Raw genomic sequence first — 17451 nt, forward strand, 5'->3', positions numbered from 1 at the left:
GCATTTCTCTACCTGTGGGATTTCCAGCATCCTTGCTGCTGGCAGAAGGGGTATTTTGAGGAAAGAAGCATCTTTCCTGTTGGTTCTCTCAGGATGTGACCAGTTGAGTCCCTAAGGTCGATGTTTCCATTTTTTGCTTTCTTCTGGGCATTAATTTGTACGTCTACAAGAGGTCTAGAGTTTAGACAATGTAATCCTTGATTTTCAAGGGTTTGGGAGAGATTCATCCCTTTTTTAGAAAAAAAAAAAAAAAAGACATTGGCAGAATAAAGCCGTGAGGTCCCCCTCTGATCTCTCTGCCAACCTTCAGCTCATCATAAACTAAAACCTACCCCTCTGTTTTCTCCCGGCTTCTTCCTAAGTGGAAGTCCCACTTGTCTGGATTTACCCCTCCCCCAGGCCTCTCCAGGTGTCTGGGTGCATTTGACGACTTTAACCTATAATTCTTCCATTTGTGAGCCACTGCATTGGAGGTTCCTTAGAATGTCCCAAGGACGACGAGTCCTGGGGAATGGGCAGTACAAGTGGCCCGGGATCTGCTCCCTTTAACAGTAGCTGCTCTGCTCCCATCTGTTTTAAATATTGGATATTATAAAAGTCTTTGAAAACCTGTGGCCTAGAAGACTATTAAAAACAAACAAATCAGTTGCCATTGAACTGATTCAGACTCATGGAAACCTCACGTGTTGCAGGGTAAAACCGCTTCATAGGGTTTTCAATGGCTGTAATTTGGGAATAGAGTGCCAGGCCTTTCTTCTGAGTGCCTCTGGGTGGTTTTTAACCACGAACTTTTTGGTTAAGTAGTGGCGTGCTTAACCTCTTGGCCACCCAAGGACTCCTGAAGACTACTACTTAAAAAAAAAAAAAAAAAACCCAAACCCTTTGCCGGCTAGTCAATTCTGACTCACAGCAACCCTACAGAGTAGAGTAGAAACTGCCCCACAGGGTTTCCAAGGAGTGGATGGTGGATTTGAACTGCCGACCTTTTGGTTAGTGGCCAAGCTCTTAACCAGTGTGCCACCAAGTACTTGCTAAATCTAAAAATATGGAGATTAGTAAAACCCATTTGTATTGAAAGACTCCTAAAACAAAATTTGATTAAATACATAATCCTAATATACCCCTCTAATTGATTCCCTTTCTGGTTTTCTTGGATTTCTCTCAGTCATCGAGGAATGTCTCAAGCGTAAGCATAAAGCAGGGGTCCGCAAACCTTTTCTGTAAAGGGTCAGAAGTTAAATATTTCAGGCTTTGCAGACAGCAGGCAATGTCCTTAATTCTTTGAGTAACTGGTTTCATCTAAATTCATTTTTACATTTTATGTTTAAAACTCAAAACTGTTCTTAGCTCGTGGGCTCTACTAACAGGAGGCAGGCCAGATCCGGCACGTGGGCACATTTGCTGACCCTGGGTGTAATAAATTATCTGTCATATGATAACTCTGAAGAACCATCATCAAAAGACTAAGGAACTGTTTGTGAAATACGTGAACTAAATTCGAGGTAAGCAAACAGTCAAGACTAGTTTTCCAGACACCCTGGAGTATGCTTTGAGGTAAACAGTATGGCCTGGGACAGTCTATTTGCAAAATGATGTCAGGGGGGTCCAAGGCTACCTCTCGTCAATGACAAAACAATGACTGTGTAAAGCTAGGTTGGCCAAAGCCGGCAATCCAATTTCTCCTTCTCTCCCACTTACCTCGCCCTCACAAGTCCACTGATCAGTAAGTTCATTTGTCAACCAGGCATGTTAGCACTCTGTATGACCAGAGTATATGTCTACTCTTCATGACAACAGAATAAAGTCTAATGCAGAGATGTGGGTTGAGTCTTGGAATACTGGGGCTCTGAGTTATCATCTTGACTTGAATTCCTCTCATGCCTTGGAAGGAACACACTATCTCAGGACATCTATTTCTGAACTCCAAGTAGTGGTACTCAATATTAAAAGGAGTGGATAGAAAGGGTTCTATTCTTTGTCAAGACACTGACTTGGTTTGTGGGTAATTCTCTAAGCTTTTAAGAACAGGTGAAGAAAAAAGAGAAAGAACATGTGGTGAGCATCCCACTGGTTGCCAAAAACCAAAAAAATAAAAACCAAACCCATTGCCGTCGAGTCATTTCCAACTCATAGTGACCCTATAGGACAGAGTAAAACTGCCCTGCAGGGTTTCCAAGGAGCACCTGGTGGATTGGAACTGCCAACCTTTTGGTTAGCAGCCGTAGCTCTTGACCACTATGCCACCAGGGTTTCTAAAGAGTGTACTAAATAGTTACATGCTCTCATTTAATTCTCTCAAGAGCCCTATGGTGTCAGTATTCTGACTTTTAAAAGAGAAAACTGGGATGAAAGAGGAAAAATAACTTCCCCAAACCAAACATGCAGTAAGTGGAGGAGCCAGGACTGGAGCTCATATCTAGTCGATTCCCAAGTCCACATTCTTTCTCCCATAACCATAGCATGCTGCTTTCAAAAACCCAACAAACCAACCAAAAAACTGCACTATCTTTGAATACTCAAGCCCTAGTACCCACCAGAAATCCTAGTACCCATCAGTGGATTCTCTGGGTGGGGAATACGGTTAACACACTTGGCTGCTAACCATAAAGGTTGAAGGTTCAAGCCCATCCAGAGACACCTTAGTGATCTACTTTCAGTAAATCAGTCATCGAAAACCCCATGGCGCACGATTCTATTCTGACGCACACAAAGCCCTCGTGAGTCCAGTGAACTCCACAGCAATTGGTTTGGTTTTTGGAAACCAGCCTGAGGAGCAAATTCCTGTGCACACTGAGGAGCTTTTGTCTCCTTTGTTTAGAGATGAATAGTTCACTTCCTGCAGCCACACCTCCTGTCCCTGGTGTTCTTATTTGCCTTGATTTCAACTCAAAGGAAACCCTCACCTCCTCCCATTAACCCACTGTTGTCACAGCAATTCTGACTCTTAGTGATCCCGTAAGACAAGAGTAGAACTGCCCTATAGGGTTTCCAAGACCAAAATCTTTATGGAAGAAGATTGCCAGGTCTTTTCTCCAGCAGAACGGCTGGTGGGTTCAACCATTGACCTTTTGGGTAGCAGCTGAGCTAAACCCTCAGGGAAGAGGTCGCAGTAAATATAACAAGCCCTGATTCCTTAGGGTAAAATCCCACTGTGAAATCCAGAGCCTATGGATAGTCCGAGCCGAGCCAGATACGAGCAGCCAAGATGCCTGAGAGGGAACAGGAGTCCTAGGAGCAAAGCCCAGGGGGGTTCCTGACAGTGAGGAGAGAGCAGCCTGGAAACTCAGATAGAAAAACTAAGTCACTGAGGAAGCTGCTGTAACTTATTATTTTTTCCTACTGAACATGATTTTATTGTTTTGGGAAGACTACATTTCACTTTATTTTTAAAATTTTACATTTGTTTTATACATATATTTTTTAATTGTGCTTTAGAAGAAGGTTTACAGAGCAAACTAGCTTCTCATTAAACAATACACATCGTTTTGTGACACTGGTTGCCAACCCCATGACATATCAACATTCTCCCTTCTCGACCTTAGGTTCCCCATTACCAGCTTTCCTGTTCCCTCCTGCTTCTAGTCCTTGCCCTGGGCTGGTGTGCCCCTTTAGTCTCGTTTTGTTTTATGGGCCTGTCTAATCTCTGGCTGAAGGGTCAACCTCAGAAGTTACTTCATTACTCAGCTAAAAGGGTGTCCAGGGGCCATACCCTCTGGGTTTCTCCAGTCTCTGTCAGGCCAGTAAGTCTGGCTTTTTTTTTTTTTTTTGTGGGTGAGAATTTTATTCTACATTTTTCTCCAGCTCTGTCCAGACCCTCTATTGCGATCCCTGTCAGAGCAGTCGGTGGTGGTAGCCTGGCACCATCTAGATGTGCTGGACTGTCTGGTGGAGGCTGTGGTAGTTGTGGTCCATTAGTCCTTTGGACTAATCTTTCCCTTGTGTCTTTGGTTTTCTTCACTCTACCTTGCTTCAGACAGGGTGAGGCCAGTGAAGTATCTTAATGACCGCTCATAAGCTTTCCAGACCCCAGACACTACTCACCAAAGTAGGATGTAGAACATTTTCTTTATAAACTATGTTATGCCAATTGAGCTAGATGTTCCCCGAGACCATGGTCCCCCAGCCCTCAGCCCAGTAATTCGGTCCCTCAGGGAGTTTGGATGTGTCTATGGAGCTTCCACGACCTTGCCTTCATCAAGTTGTGCTGGCTTCCCCAGTATTGTGTACTGTCTTACCCTTCACCAAAGTTATCACTTATCTATTGTCTATTTAGTGTTTTTCCATTCCCACCCCTCCCCTCCCTATTAACCATCAAAGATTGTTTCTTTTTGTGTGTAAAGCTTTTGGTGAGTTTTTGTAGTAGTGGTCTCATACAATATTTGTCCCTTTGTGACTGACTTATTTCACTCAGCATAATGTCCTCCAGATTCATCCATGTTGTGAGATGCTTCACAGATTCATCATTGTTCTTTATTTTTGTGTAGTACTCTGTTGTGTGTATGTACCATAGTTTGTTTATCCATTCATCTGCTGATAGGCATCTAGGTTGTTTTCACCTTTATGTTATTGTGAACAATGCTGCAGTGAACATGGGTGTACATATGTCTATTCGTGTGACAGCTCTTATTTCCCTAGGATATATTCCTAGGAGTGGGATTGCTGGATCATATGGTTATTTCTATTTCTAGCTTTTTAAGGAAGCATTATACCATTTTCCAAAATGGTTGTACCACTTTACATTCCCACCAGCAGTGCATAAGAGTTCCAATCTCCCCACGGCCTCTCCAGCATTTCTTACTTTCTGGGTTTTTTTTTGATTCGTGCCAGTAATGCTGGGGTGAGATGGTATCTCATTGTGGTTTTGATTTGCATTTCTCCAATGGCTAGCGATGGGGAGCATTATCTCATGTGTCTGTTAGCTGCTTGAATGTCTTCTTTGATGAAGTATCTGTTCATTTCCTTTGCCTATTTTTTAATTGGATGATTCATCTTTTTGTTGTAGACGTGTTGGATTTTCCTGTAGATTTTAAAGATTAGGCCTTGGACTGATTTGTAATAGCCAATTTTTTTCCCCCAGTCTGTAGGTTTTCTTTTTACTCTTTTGGTGAAGTCTTTTGTTGAGTATAAGTGTTTATTTTTTAGAAGATCCCAGTTATCTGGCTTATCTTCTGGAGTTTATGTGTTGTCAGTTATGGTTTGTATCCTGTTAATGCTGTGTATTAGGGCCTCTAGCATTGATCCTATTTTTTTCTTCTATGATAATTACAGCTTTTGGCTTTATATTTAGGTCTTTTATCCATTTTGAATTAGTTTTTGTATATGGTGTGAGATATGCATCCTGTTTCACTTTTTTGTAGATGGACATCCAGTTCTGCCAGCACCATTTGTTAAAAAGACTGTCTTTTTTGGCAGCTGTAACTTCTGATGAATCCATCACTACTGTGAAGATAGCGTTAACGGTTCAAGCCAAGGCCAGGGCACCTGGTCAGGGCAGTGCTATTCCTGACAATATAGAGGAAACCAAAACAAAAACCAAACCCAGTGCCATCGAGTCGATTCTGACTCATAGCGACCCTATAGGACAGAGTAGAACCGCCCCATACAGTTTCCAAGGAGCGCCTGGCGGATTCGAACTGCTGACCCTTTGCTTAGCAGCCATAGCACTTAACCACTACGCCACCAGGGTTTCTAATACAGCGAAAAACACTAGAAAAGCCAGTCTTCTGAGACAGTGCTGTTGGTTGGCCACCTGGAATGAGTAAATTCCACAATGCCCTCTTAGCACCTGAAATACGCTCTATTATCTTTGCTGACAGTAAAACAGGCAAGGAACATCCAAGTCAATTCAGCAATGTCCTTCAGCCCAGAGTTTTACTCTATTCTTAACACTTATTTTTAGTGCTCATACAAGTGTAAAAAATCAACGTTCACTATGACTACGCACGCCCTGGAAATTTCCAGCATCCTTTTTCTTTATTCTTCATCTGAAAGAGACATAACTACCTATTTCTCTCTTTTCTTAGATGACAAACTCAGCAGAAGCAGAAAGTCAGGACTTTTGACCCAGAAGTTTGACCCATAACTTCCTAATCACAAAAGGTATTACTAGCTCCTTGTTCCAGAAGCTTCTATCCTGAGTCTTCTATGCTGCCACCTGTTCTCTATGACCTGCATGAGGCACAGCTCAAAGGAGATCCAACCTTCCTTTGTTACATCTCATTTCGGTGCTGGCAAAACAATATTCAATGAGGAAAAGGAGAAATAATAGTGTAAAGACAACCAAGGCTTTGCCCAATGGGAATAAAGCCCCATGGCCCAGCCTCACAACTTTCCTTCCCTCCTCAATGAGGTTGGAAGTGTTTTTGCTCATCCGCAAAAAATATTTTTACAGCAAAAACTTGTACCTATTGTAAAAATGAGCAATTCAGCTTAATCTCGTGTGAAAAACCAGCACAAACACAAAGGAACAAGTGCGTGTGGGAAACTGAAGCATCAGAGTAAGCAGCTCACAGACATAACGAACGGCATTAACGTGAGCCACACACATACAGATGTGCCCTGGGCTGGCTGGGAACCAGAACTTGAATTTTATTCACTTGGGTGGTTATAAGATCTCACTCTAAATTAAACATGAGCATCGGAACACTGGTTTGAGAAGAGAAGTGCAATAGCCATCTATCGGTTTTCTGCAGTAAGAAATAGAAACATACACTACAGTGTGATGCTTATTGTTACTTCCACTGGTCAAAATCCAGATCATGTTTTGCTACAAGTCACATTCATGGCATTTCAGAGCCCAGAGCAACAGTTCTCAAATTGTGGGCCCTGAACCAGCAGCACCCATTAGGAAGCCCTGGCAGAAACCCAAATCCTTGGGACTTACTCGCATCTCCTGAATCGGAAACTCGGGGGGGTCAGGCCCACCCACCTATGCTTTTACAACTCTTCAAGGTGATTCAGTGCACACTAAAGGACTGGTTCAGGACTAGAGAAAACCACTGCCTGTTGGGTCAATTCCAACTCATGGAGACCTCATGGGTGTCAGGGTAGAACTGGGCTCCATAGGGTTTTCAATGGCTGTGATCTTTCAACAGTAGATCAGGTGGCTTTCAGCAGCCAACCTCTTGGCTACTAACTAGCTGAGTGCTTAACTGGTTGCGCCACCCAGGGACTCCAGCTCAGGATTATTGTTGTTGTTAGCTGGCTTTGAGTCAGCTGCCAACTCGTGGCAACCCCATGTGTGACAGAGTAGAACTGCTCCATAGGATCTTCTTAGCTGTAATCTTTATGACTGCAGGTTGTCAGGCCTTTTCATCCACGGAGCTGCTGGGTGGGTTCGAACCACCAATCTTTAGGTTAGCAGCCAAGCAAAATCTACAGGTTAAAGCTATCAGTGCCTACAAAATTTGGACAGCAGATATTGGTAAGACATCACAAAGAAGCATTGCTAAATGTTTCCCCTTAAATCTCCTCTTGTACCTTGAGTCCCACCTCCTTCTGTTCTTGCTCCGCCCCCCCCAACCAATTCCAAGTTGCTCTGTCTTGTTTTCACCCCTTATGAATTCCAAGCAAAGCAGTGGTTGTGAAGATAATACAAGTAATAACTACTGCATTTTTATAACACGCTATGGTTTTTTAAAGACTTTTCTATAGATTATGTTATTTGATCTTCACAATTGTCCTATAAAGCTTAACCTGTAGGGAAATGTGTGTTCCCATTTCAAATCCTCTAATAAAATCTCTTAATTAATGGCCACTTTTGAGATGCAGACTATTTAAAGCACTTTTATAACAAGTTATTTCTAACCCTTACAATTCTGCACACTGTCCCAAGATGGCAAATATACTCAACTTAATAATACAGCAAATGTATAAGAAAATAAATACTAAAAATAAAATATATACCTAAACTTACATTAAAATAAGTGATTAGCTATCTCACAAAACATGTTACATCCTATGAGGATTGAACACGGTACTGTTTATTATATACCATGAATACACTGTGGACTGCCAGATGAATGAACAAATCAGTCTTAGAAGAAATACAACCAGAATGCTCCTTAAAAGTGAGAACGGTGAGACTTCAGCTTGCTTACTTTGGACACGTCGTCAGAAAGACCAATCACTAGAAAAGGACATCGGGGTTGGTAAAGTAGAGGGTCAGCGAAAACGAGGGAAACTTTCCATGAGATGGAATGATACCATAGCCGAAACAATGGACTCCCACATACCAATGATCATGACGACAGCACAGCGCTGGGCAAGGTCTCATCCCGTTGTACGTAAGGTCGCCATGAGTCAGAGCCAACTTGATGGCAACTAATAACAACAACACTTATTGCAGAAAGTGACGATACTGTAAGAAAGAAACTGTGACCTCCCAGCAATACATGATTTCAAAAATGCCTACTTTAAAAAAAAATCTTTATTTTCCTTCTACAATCCCCTATAACATTTAAACAAAACACCTCCATTTTTCTGGAAAGTCTGAAGTTAACATTCAAAATTGGGATAATTCAACAGTATTTGTAAGCTCTTAAATATGCTAATTATTTTATAACTCAATGGAAGTGATACAGATAAAATTCCCTTCTTCTTGCCTATTTCTCCTGCTCCCTCCCCCTCAGCTCCTCACGTGATGGGCGGTTTCAAGGGACTCACATATTCCAACCACACTGGCCTCTGATGTCTCCACGGCTTAGGTCATTAGCAAAGGTCATGTTTTACTAAATCCATAGTACAGTTTCAGCTTGGGATTTTTGTGAGCATCCATGAGACAGATCTTTTTCCATAGAACATTCTTTGTTAGTGAGTGGACTCTCCGCCAAGACCAGGCACTGGTCCAGGCCATCCATAATCCTGCAGACTCCCTAATTGTAGGCTTATCTGCTTTGCTAGCTCATCCCAGGAGCTGATGAGAAGATCTACTTGGGCATTAAGGCTGGGAAGTGGTATTCACACCATAAGCCATGGACACGAAATACTTCTCCCTCCAATTAGCAGATAAATCGCCTAAATTTACAGGCTGAGGCTGCCCGGGTGCATTCTCTTTCTGGGGTATAGGACCTCTGAGCAAAAGGGCAGAAAATACAATGAGCCATCCTTGAGGACTGCTCACGGAGCCCCAGTCTTTTTGTTAGATCACTAAATGACTCCCAGGTCATCTCTGGAGCGGGCCTGGGGAGCCCCAGGAATTTCAGAATAGTAGAGAAGTAAACACTTCAGTTTCAAATTGTCCTTAGCGTGGCCTCAGGTGATAAGTGGCCGCCTTAACCTAGAACGGTATTTTCTTCCACAGAAATCAAAGCCTTTTCAGGCGACCCTTTCCAATCAAGCTCCATCTTAGCTACCTGAAAGGGGCGTCTCACTAAGGGAAGCTAACACTTTAGGAGACAGACAAGCCTGGTACTCGACAGAACTGGCACCTGCCCTGTGCATCTCGATGCTACCCAAACCATCACACACCCCCAGGGTCTGACAAGTCAGCACTAGTGAACCAGCTGCCGTCGAGTCAGTTGCCACTCACGGCGACCCCACGTGTGTCACAGTACAACTGGGCTCCATAGAGTTTCCAGTGGCTGCTTTTACAGAAGTAGGTCACCGGGCCTTTCTGCCAAGGCACCTCTGGGTGGACTCGAACTGCCGATCTCACTGTTAGCAGCTGAATGTGCTGTTTGTAGAACCCAGGGACTTCTTGCAGCCCAGGTTGTTGTTGTTGTTGTAGTTGTTAGCTGCTGTGGAGTTGATTCCGACTCATGGCAACCCCGTGTATGCAGTGTAGAACTGTTACACAGGGTTTCCAAGGCTCTGAGCTTTTGGAAGTAAATCACCAGGCCTTTCTTCAGAGGTACCTCTGGGTGGACTTGAACAGCCAACCTAATGGTTAGGAGCCAAGCACGTTAACCATCTGCACCCCCCAGGCGCTCCCTGTAGCCCAGAGACAGAGTAAAATGCAGATGGTTTTAGGGAGAGTTTTCCTCCCCTGAGCATTCCCAAAGCGAAGGGCCTACTTAAGAGCAGTTGATGGAATTGGGCCTCCTTTGCCGTGGTTACCTGGATAGAGGTCAGGCCCAGGCCCGGGGGAGCACCCCACGGCCCCATCGGCTGCAGTGTCCCTCGGGGAAGCGGCTGGCTGCAGGGGCTGCACAGTGAGGCAGTCCGTGAGCAGGTCCGGGTGGAGCTCCGTGCTGGACCGCAGCTACAGGAGGAGAAAACCGAACAAGAAGAAAGAAGGTTGGTCCTTGGAATACTTGCACAGTGCAATTCAACCCACACATGATTGCCAAGGAGCAGTTACGGGGCGGGCACCGGGTTTAACAGAGGGCCCACAAAGGACCACTTCTCACATCCTGGTAACACCTGGCAGGGGCTTCAGGAGAAAGGAATCTGGATAACGCGGCTACGGGTGGATTTGACCCTCATCCTCCATATTGCCAGTCTGGGACCCCAACTTCCTATTTCATCTCCTTGTATTTGCCGTGTACCTTATCAGCAGTTGTAGTGATACTAAACACAAACACAAGTATATTTAGTCCATATTGGAAAGTGATTTTAAAATATAGAGGTACTGCCACGAAAGTATCTCAGAGATAATTAAGAAATGTCCGATGAGACTTGACTCCTGTTGAGTGAGGAGAGGAAACTAGCACAAGTTAAATTAAAATTATGAAATATTATGAAGCACAATTAAAAAAAAATAAAGCAATGCCATTAGCAGCAACAAAAACTCAACAGTAAGTTATCTGAACAGCTATTAAGAACACAACCAAAACAATTCAGATCTTCATTTTATCACATGCATCAAAACAAATTCTTTCCCATATTGAAGAGTTACATGTGAAAGTAAAAGCTGAGCCATAAAAATGCTAGGATAAAGTATAGGTGAAAATAACCTGACCTCTTTAAGAAAAAAGAAGATTTTGTCAGCTCAATTTCAACGGGAAAAAAATCACAGCGGAAGATTTAGTTACATAGAAATATTGACCTTTAACTTGTACAAAAACAGCATACCTTTAAAACAATTTATGAATATATCTGTTACAAATATTACAAATGGTTATCCACTTCAATATTTAAAAAGAGCATATAAATTGATTTTATGAAGACAACACTAAAAGCTTTAAGTCCAGGGGTGGAATAGCCACACTCCTTCGACAAATATTTATTGAGTATCAGGCACTCCTCTAGACTCTGTGGATACCGCTGTCAGGGAACTTGTACTCTGGGTGGGAAGCAGATGATGAACAAATCCGTATGCTGTTAACCCAGCTGCCATCCAGTCAACTCCAGCTTATGGCAACACCGTGTGTGTCAGAATAGAACTGTGCTCCACAGGGTTTTCAGTAGCTGGTATACCAGGCCTTTCTTCCCAGGTGCCTCTAGGTGAACTTGAACCTCCACCCTTCCTGTTAGCAGGCAAGCGTGTTAATCATTTGCACAGGCCAGGGATTCCCTACCTAACAATATGTAGCATTATTTACAGCAATACCAAAAAAAAAAAAATTAGAAACTACTTAAATGCCCATAAAGCCAAAAAACCAAACCCAGTGCCGTCGAATCGATTCCGACTCATAGCGACCCTATAGGACAGAGTAGAACTGCCCCCGTAGAGTTTCCAAGGAGCACCTGGCGGATTCGAACTGCCAACCCTTTGGTTAGCAGCCGTAGCACTTAACCACTAGGCCACCAGGGTTTCCTAAATGCCCATAATGGGGGCTAATTATCTTATGCCTATTTGATAGAATATTGTGCAACCATTAAAATGATGTTTACAAAGATAAAAAGGAAACACAAAATTATATACAGGTAGGCCCCGACTTACGATGGGGTTCCATTACCATGACTCCATTGTGAGCTGGTTCTGACGTAAGTCAAATAGCTCTTTATTTATTTTTTTGGTTTTCATTATTATTGCCTTTTATTACCAGTATCTTTATCACTCCGATCTTTATTTTTTGGTAAGTGAATGTCTGAGAATGATTATATCAGCAAATTGCTTTTTTTAATCCCTTCTGCTTTCCAAACCTTCTACAACCCACTCGTGTGCTAGAACTGGCTCACACCAATTTGAGAACACCAGTGGGGTGCATATTTTCCAAATTCTCCGTGCAGCAACGTCAGACTGACAGCTTGAAACTGGTCACGATGAGACTATTTACACCACGGAAATCGGCAGACACTACAAACTAGGGCTTTATTTTTTGGTTATCTGGAGAGCTGGTTGCTATCATTCCTAGCACACCATAGACAATGACTACGAACCACAGTCTGATCAGAAAGAAAAAAACCACACACACATAAAACATCAGTAAATTACCGCTTAGAGAGCAGTATTTCTAGGATCTCAAAAAGCTTTGTAAAGAGATAAACATATGTCCAGGTCTTTATCCAAGAATACGAAACAGCACAGAGACCCTCAGTACAGGGAGGGAGCATTTAGCACGTGTAGTAAATTTTTTTTTTTTTTTTTAGTAAATGAGACATAATTGTATTACAATTTCCTTTGCGTTGGCACTTGGGGATCTCTGAACTGGAATGTCTGCAGTTAATACCTAGCCCTCTCAGGGCCTTTGGAAGGTATGTCTATTATTTTGGTATTAACCTAACACGTGCTGAATAAGAGAAACTGGGAAAAAAAAAATCTAGTCTTAGAATGAGTTCTGGTGATCACTTTTAATTTATCTTCCATCATTAAAATGTAATCTGGGGCCCACGTGTTCTACTCAGTGCAGACATGAGCCTGTCTCTGCTTTCTATTACCGACTGCTCTAGGGTTTACTGTTACCAGTACCAATGGGGTCTTTCTAAGGAATTTCACTGCCATTGTTACTCTGGCAGAGTCCAGGCAGGCAATTCTTCCTTAGCTTCAACAAGGATTCATGTTTTCTAAGAGTGTGATTCCGTATGAGTTTGTGGTGAGAGTTAATTTGATTTTCTCTGGAATCAGGCATGGGTCTGGAAAGTGCTTCCTGCACTGAACGAGCCTTGAGGACCTCACGCAAAATGTCCAATGGATGGACATAGGCATAAAACGTGCAATGATCCCGAAGCCAACTCTTCAGACAAAGATTAGGCTGGACTATAAGACACAAAGTGATACTGGTGAGGAGTGTGCTTCTTAGCTCAAGTAGACATAAGAGACTAAGTGGGCAGCTCCTGTCTGGAGGGGGATGAGAAGGCAGAGGGGATAGGAGCTGGTTGAATGGGCATGGGAAATACAGGGTGGGAGGAGAAGTGTGCTGTCACATTGTAGAGAGAGCAACTAGGGTCACATAACTAAGCGTGTATAAGTTTTTATATGAGAAACTGACTTGAACTGTAAATTTTCACTTAAAGCACACACACACAAAAAAGAATTACAATAAAAAAAAAATGCAGTAATGCTATGTAAGTGTAGTATCTTCCCCCTCTCCCAGACCAATAAGCCTGGAAGTGGCCTTCAAGATCCCTTAAGGACCTTGTTGTTTATAGCTGCCATCAAGTTGGCTGTGACTGATGACAACCTTATGTATAACAGAACGAAACGTTGCCTAACCCTGCATCATCTTCATGCTCGTTGGTATGTTTGGGTCCACTGCTGACCCTCCACCAAACATGATGTCTTTTTCTAGTGATTGGTCTTTCCTGATAACGTGTCCAGAGTAAGTGAGCAGAAGTCTCATCACCTTCACTTCTAAGGAACATCCTGATTGTATTTCTTCTAAGACTGATTTGTTTGCTCTTCTGGTAGTCCACAGTATATTCGATAATCTTCACCAGCACCACAATGTGAATGTATCAATTCTTCTTCTGTCTTCCATTTTCATTGTTTAGCTTTGGCACGAATACGAGATGACTGAAAAGACCATGGTGTACCTTAGTCATCAAAATGACATCTTCGCTTTTTAAAACCTTAAAGAGGTCTTTTGAAGCAGCTTTGCCCAAGGCAATATCTTCAATTTCTTGACAGCTGCTTCTATGGACAATGACCGTTGGTCCAAGTAGAATAAAATCATTGACAGCTTCAATTTTCTGTCCAAAAAATAAGTCTTGAAGCACTTACTGATGGTCAAAGACTACAGCCTTCAGTATGAATTAAGAACCTCAGACATTCTCTAGTCTAGAAATTATCTAACAGGTGAGGAGGGAGACAACAGGCTCTCTGGGGCGGGGGGGATGTCTTTCAATGTAATTTAGTTTTATATCTGGAGTAAAAAACTCAACTATTTCTAGGAAACAACATCTTCAGAGCTATTGGAGATAAAAAGAGAGGGAAATTTTCCGACAGCAGTGGTTCTCAAACCAGGGCGTGCCTCAGAAGTACTCAGGGTCCTTGGCCCGTAGCTGCTGATGCGGTCTGTGCTGTGTGTCTAGCGAGGGCCCAGGTGATGCTGCCGCCGCCGCTGCTGCTGGTCTAGGCACCACACTCGGAGAACCACTGGTCTATGAGGATTCTGATGAAGAGAGCTGAGGTTTTTATGGCTACTGGACAAGGAGATGAATTGTGGAAACAGGGGATCATAAACCTCACAATCTTTAATGTAGGAACTGAAATCTTATCATCTTCTCTTATTTGATTAGCTGTGGCTAATAAAAAATCTTGCTGAAGCCAGAGACTTTTGGCTTCTAATTAGCAGGCATTGGCAATTTTTTTGACTCAAACACTGGGAGACGCCCATAAGCTGATCAGGATGAATGCTGAGGATATTTGTAAGACATTTGGTTTGGAGATACTAAGACAGTTAAGTTCTAACCTACAAGGGGGTGATGCTCCTTTGTGTCATATTTTTATGATGACAAGGTTAAAAAAAAAAAAAAACATCTTGGCCATTTTTTAAGATGTCTCCTTGAGATCTCTGGACCTGAAAGTTTAATGTTATCTCTGGTGGAAAGTGACCATTAATTCTGGGGCTATACACACTAACTATATCAACTTGATGGGCAATGGGTTTGGGTTGATTACATACTAATTAGTTATCATGGAAACGGTGCTTAAATTACTTACATACCCATCTGGCAGTCTCCCTTCAGGACTTATGATAATAGTTACTTGAGGTTCATATCTTAAAAACAACCTGATGTCAATTTTCTTTCACAGAGATAAAGGAGGTTGAAAACTTTTAATCCAGTGCAACTCCTTCTGTGTCGTTGTTGCTAGCTGCCACTCATGTCAACCCCATGTATAACAGAACGAAATGTTGCCCAGTCTTTTACCATCTTCATGATTGCTGGTGTGCTCAAGTCCATTGCTGTGACCACTGTGTGTTTTGAGTGCCTTCCAATCTAGGCGGCTCATCTGCCAGCACTCTGTCAGACAATATTCTGTTACAGTCCATACAGTTTTCACTGGCTACTTTTTGGAAGTACATTGCCAGACCTTTCTTCCTAGCCTGTCTTAGTCTGGAAGCTCTGCTAAAACCTGGGTACCATGGGTGACCTTGCTGGTATTTGAAATATCAGTGGCATAGCTTCCAGCATCACAGCAGCACGCAAGCCACCAGAGTAGAGCAACTTACTCTTGTTGGTGCCATCAAGTTAGTTCCGACTCATAGAGACCTCATGTACAACAAAATGAAATGTTGCCTGCGCCATCCTCACAATTGTTGCTATGTTCGAGCCCATTGTTGCAGTCACTGTGCCAGTCCATCTTGTTGAGGGTCTTCCTCTTTTTCACTAATCCTCTACTTTACCAAGCATGATGTCTTTCTCCAAGAACTGGTCCTTCCTATAACATGTCCGAAGTAAGCAAGATGAAGTCCCACATTTTCAATATTCTTTGCCAATGCCAAAATTCAAATGCATCAATTCTTCTTCGGTCTTCCTTATTCACTTGCTTGCTAAAAGCGAAGAGGACCTGAAGCACTTACTGATGAAGATCAAAGACTACAGCTTTCAGCATGGACTACACCTCAACATCAAGAAAACAAAAATCCTCACAACTGGACTGATAAGCAGCATCATGATAAACGAAGAAAATATTGAAGTTGTCAAGGATTTCATTTTACTTGGATCAACAGTTGATGACCATGGAAGCAGCAGTCAAGATCTCAAATGATGTATTGCATCGTGCAAGTCTGCTGCAAAGGACCTAACCTCCTCTTAGGGGGACGGGAGATAAAACAAGAGCCACAGAGAGCAAAGGGCTTGCTTGAGGTCACATGCTTTTGGGGGGAGAAGTAGAACTGAACCCACTTCAAGGCCTCCTGATCAGCAGCTCAGCACTTTCTAAGGGCTGCTGTGCTGCACACCTCCAGGACTTAATTCACATTGAACCTATGTGAAGGCTGCCCCCTGCAGTTGTTCAACTCAGCCATCCTAACCATAACCCCTACCTTAGGGCCAGAGTAGCACTGCCCTTTATTTTCTCTCTCCTTCCTTCATTCATTGAACAAATATTTCTTGGGCCTTAACCATATGCCAGGCACTGTTCTAGGTGCTTGAAATATATCTGCGGTCAAAACAGAAAAAGATCCCTACTGAGGAGTCTACATTGCAGAGGAGGGAGATACTAACTAACTAACTGAGTTGTATAGAAGGTAGTAAGTGCTATGGAAAAAAGGAAAGGAAGGGTAGGGGGGACTGGGAGCGCTGGGAAATGATGGCCTCATCGAGGAGATCTGAGCAAAGTCTTGAAGGACTAGGGGGAATTAGTTAAGTGCATACCAAGGGGAAGAATCTAAGAGGCATGGAGTGCAAGGAGGCTGATGTGGCTGGAATGGGGTGTCAGGTGGGGAGAAAGAAATGGGGGATGAGGTCTGAGAGGTGGGGTGGGGCAGCTACAGATCTTGTAGGACTCCTACTTTTAGTCTTAGTGCTTGGGTGGTGCAAACAGTTAATGTACTCATCTGTTAACCAAAAGGCTGGAGATTCCAGTCTACCCAGAGGTGCCTCTGAAGAAAGGCCTGGCAATCTACTTCTGAAAAATCAGCCAGAGAAAACCCTGTGGAGCACAGTTCTACTCTGATACACACGGGGTCACCATGAGCGAGAACTGGCTCCATGGCAACTGGTCGCTTTAACTCTGAGGTGGCTGCTGGACATCCAGACGGAGAGAACCTGCCAGCATCTGGGTACGGCACGGGGAGGTCGGGAACAAGTTCAGGCGACCACTGAGAGTAGCCTGTGGCTATTCCTTCCCCCAGGCTCATCCTTCATCCACTCATCCTGGGATTTCACAGGCACTGTCCTTGAACAGCGCTTCTCACGCCATTCCCGGGAAACACAGAACTTCTCCCAGTGTTTGGTACGCCAACTCCACATGGTTAAGACATGAAGAGCCTCCACAATGCAATTCCACCTCATGCCATAGATAAATATTCCCCCTCGACCTCAACCAAAGCGGTGGAGGCTCCTTTTAAGAGCTCTGTCTCAGTGTCTGCAAACATCCCATTTATTAGGCAGGTCACTCCTCCTACCTGGCACGGCCTCCCTCCACCCAATCCACCTCCCCCGAGAGAGACCTAGCTTACG

The 17451-nt window shown here is 43.3% G+C and overlaps 1 protein-coding gene across 2 annotated transcripts in view; it reads right to left on the bottom strand.

The window, feature by feature from the left end:
* Window positions 1-17451, bottom strand: part of GLIS3 (GLIS family zinc finger 3) — a 571612-nt gene that overhangs the window by 69142 nt on the left and 485019 nt on the right. For both annotated transcript variants that reach the window (XM_003420476.4, XM_023539428.2), the window contains exon 7: window positions 10057-10201. In XM_003420476.4, the coding sequence (XP_003420524.1) occupies window positions 10057-10201 (145 nt within the window). The remainder of the gene's footprint in view (window positions 1-10056; window positions 10202-17451) is intronic.

Source organism: Loxodonta africana, chromosome 9, assembly GCF_030014295.1.
Source record: "Loxodonta africana isolate mLoxAfr1 chromosome 9, mLoxAfr1.hap2, whole genome shotgun sequence".
NCBI classification, from domain to species: domain Eukaryota; kingdom Metazoa; phylum Chordata; class Mammalia; order Proboscidea; family Elephantidae; genus Loxodonta; species Loxodonta africana.